Source organism: Cetorhinus maximus, unplaced genomic scaffold (assembly GCF_964194155.1).
Source record: "Cetorhinus maximus unplaced genomic scaffold, sCetMax3.hap1.1 HAP1_SCAFFOLD_1272, whole genome shotgun sequence".
NCBI classification, from domain to species: Eukaryota; Metazoa; Chordata; class Chondrichthyes; order Lamniformes; family Cetorhinidae; genus Cetorhinus; species Cetorhinus maximus.
The window spans coordinates 1-2774 of NW_027597214.1; the positions used below are offsets into that span (position 1 = coordinate 1).

Here is a 2774-nt window from a genome sequence, read left to right on the forward strand (position 1 = left end):
CCCCCTCTCTCCCTCCCTCCCCCTCTCTCCCTCCCTCCCCCTCTCTCCCTCCCTCCCTCTGCTGTGATTGTGTCGGTCACTCTGCTATCTGTTTGATTTTACCCCTCTCCCCAACAGACCCTCACCATGAGCCAGGAGCTGGAGGCTGTGAAATATGAAGGTTCTTTCCTAGAGGCAGCTGTGCCCCACTTTGTGAAAAGTGTCTCTTCGCTATTGGCCATGCTCAAGATTGTTCTCCAAGTTGGTGTGGGCGATTTGACCGAGAAACAGATGAGCCTATTCCAGGAGGAGACCGAGGCCGCAAACAAAGAGGCTCAGGAGTCGGCCAGGCGTGCGGGAGAGCTGGGGGACTTGATCGATGGTAACTGTGTGAAAAAGACAGCTGAGTATGGCCAGGTGAGCAGGAGCAGGAAGGAGCTGGCTAGCAGCCTGCAGGAGAAGCAGAATAAACTCCGCTCACTGGAGACGGAGAGGGAGATGCTCCAGGGCAAACTGCAGACAGATAAGATTGACCTGAGACAAGTTGAAGACTCTCTGAGAGCAGCAACAGCCAAAGTTGGAGAGAAAGAAACGAGGAGAGATGTGGGCATTGGTCTGAGCTTCCTGCTCCCTTGCGTGGGTGAGTGTTCTCCAGCTTGTGCTCCCTTTCTGGGGAAGGACAGGCTAACTTTCCTTGGGGCCCTGGACAGGTCATGTCCCAGTCTATCCCACTCTGTCCCTCTCCCCATAGTCCTGGTGCCCTGTACCCAGGAGCAGCAGGAGCGACTGTGAATCACAGCCAGGCTGCAGAGAGGGTTAGCTGGGGCTTGGGCGATTAGTGCCATGCTGATTGGCTGGCACACTGCCTCTTGTCCACGCTTCCCTTGCACATTGAACTGGTGAACTCTGCAATCTTTCAGGCTTCTTACTGGTAAAGAAGGATGTTTGTCCCTGCTCTTACCCTCGTCCCAGCTGGAGACAGAGCTCTTGCTGAGGAATTAATGACCTTGCCATTTGGTTATTAATCAGAAACTCTTTGGAATAAAAGAATTGAAGCTTGCTCCAGGTGTCAGTTGCCTCCCATACCCGGGCTGGTAATGGGAGTTGGTGGGTCCCCTGGCTATTTGGACATGTGGGGTAGGAGCTCTCCTTCTTCACCAAGGGCAAATGTCCAGAAAACTCTGTAAATCATTGGAACTGTTAATCAGTTGAAACTGCAGTTATACTGTCACTGACTCCTAAGTGGGGTGGGGGGAGGGTTTGAACATCCAAAGCTGTGTCAAGTCCCTAGTCTCAGGTAACTTAACTCGAAACTCATGTCCAGAACCTGCATTGTCCCTGTCGGATGGGGAGAGGGGGAGGGTTAGGTCAGACTGAGAAACTCATTGAAATTTACCCCACCACCAGGTATTGCTATGGCTGTGGCCTTTGAGAAGGAGCGACAGTACATGAAATGTACTCGGGACGTAGTCTCTGAGGACCACTCGTCACTCAAGTCCAGCATCACCAAGGATGAAGATCGGCTGAACAAGATCAACAGTGAAGTCCATACGCTCTACGATGAGATCAACGTGATTAATGAGAAATTGGAGGAGAGTAAGGTGGCTGAGCTTGCCCTGAAGGAGAGTCGTGCTGAGCTAGCCAAGCTTCAGGGCAGGATGAGGAACTGCTGCCAATATTTAACCACGTTTCGGGGGAAAGTGGGGGTTCTGAAGTCCCAGAGCCAGCACATGTACAACATGAGGCTACTCCTCCCATTCCTGGAAGAAGCTGGTCTTCAAGCTCAGCAAGTGCCAGACACTGAGCAACTCTTCAACCACATCCAGGTTAACAAGGTAGTTGGGGACCTGAAAGCACTGCTTCCCAAAATAAAGGATCTCCTGCTGTCTGAGGACAGCAGTGACTACATGAAGTAAAGAGCCTATTCCAAAGGTGAGGGTAGGGCTCCAATTAATGGGAGACAACAGTCTGTAGTGTTACCTTTAACTTGACTTCAAATTAGTTAGAGGGTTGGGAGGAGATGGGGTGGTATTTATACAGTCACTGCCAAGTTGGTAGTGAGGGCATTAACTAACCAATCTTGCAGATGCCTCTGTTTTACAATCACATTTGTCAATTTAATGATCCTTTGTCACTGGGATATTCCATCAGAAAGGTAAAGCTCTTAACCTCACCAGGTCTTGTATTTCTTTCTGTCAATCTCCGCTCACTAACATTCTGCAGGTGTGTGCAGCTGTTGGGGAAGTAGTCAGCATCTGCAGTAGCTCCCTGTCTCTCTTGGGTCAGCTTTATGTTGACCCCATTACCCAGCCTGTGCTCTGGGCTTCATCATGTGCTTTCTGTCTGAAACCCCCTTGTCACTGTTTGTTTTTGGTTTCAAAATAAATTCAATACATTCAAATAAATAAAGATTTGACTATTCCTCCAATCTACATTCAGTCACTACGTTAAAACTCCGGGCCATTTCTACTTGTTCAGCTTGGGAAGGGTGCTGCAGAGAGGCTGTTGGCCTAATAAGCAAGCTTGGGAGTTAGCCATAACTCACTGATAAGAATACAAAGCACTTCATCTATACTAATTGGTTTTGATGTGCAGCCTAATGGATAGCAAGATGTCACCAATGGAAAATTAATCTTGGTTAAAAGTTTAGTGAAGAACTCCCTGATCTTCGAATTGTGACATGAGATCCTTAACATCCACCTGACAGCAGATAGATCCTTGATTTAAATATTGATAAGGTGGGGTAACTCTCCAACAGTGATTATTTTTCCCCTCGGTATTTCCCTGGGTTGTTT

The 2774-nt window shown here is 48.7% G+C and overlaps 1 protein-coding gene across 1 annotated transcript; it reads left to right on the forward strand.

The window, feature by feature from the left end:
• Positions 1-122: 122 nt before the first annotated feature.
• On the forward strand, positions 123-2388 carry LOC144675999 (uncharacterized). The gene is made up of 2 exons (XM_078536518.1): positions 123-619; positions 1387-2388. The coding sequence occupies exons 1-2, from the start codon at positions 127-129 to the stop codon at positions 1893-1895; spliced, it is 1002 nt and encodes a 333-aa protein (XP_078392644.1). The 5' UTR covers positions 123-126; the 3' UTR covers positions 1896-2388.
• Positions 2389-2774: the final 386 nt, after the last annotated feature.

Excerpts from the sequence above, each read along its gene's own strand:
- LOC144675999 (XM_078536518.1), top strand. The coding sequence starts at position 127 with ATGAGCCAGGAGCTGGAGGCTGTGAAATATGAAGGTTCTTTCCTAGAG. Across the intron at positions 620-1,386 it reads CTTCCTGCTCCCTTGCGTGG|GTATTGCTATGGCTGTGGCC; the intron begins GTGAGTGTTCTC and ends CCCCACCACCAG.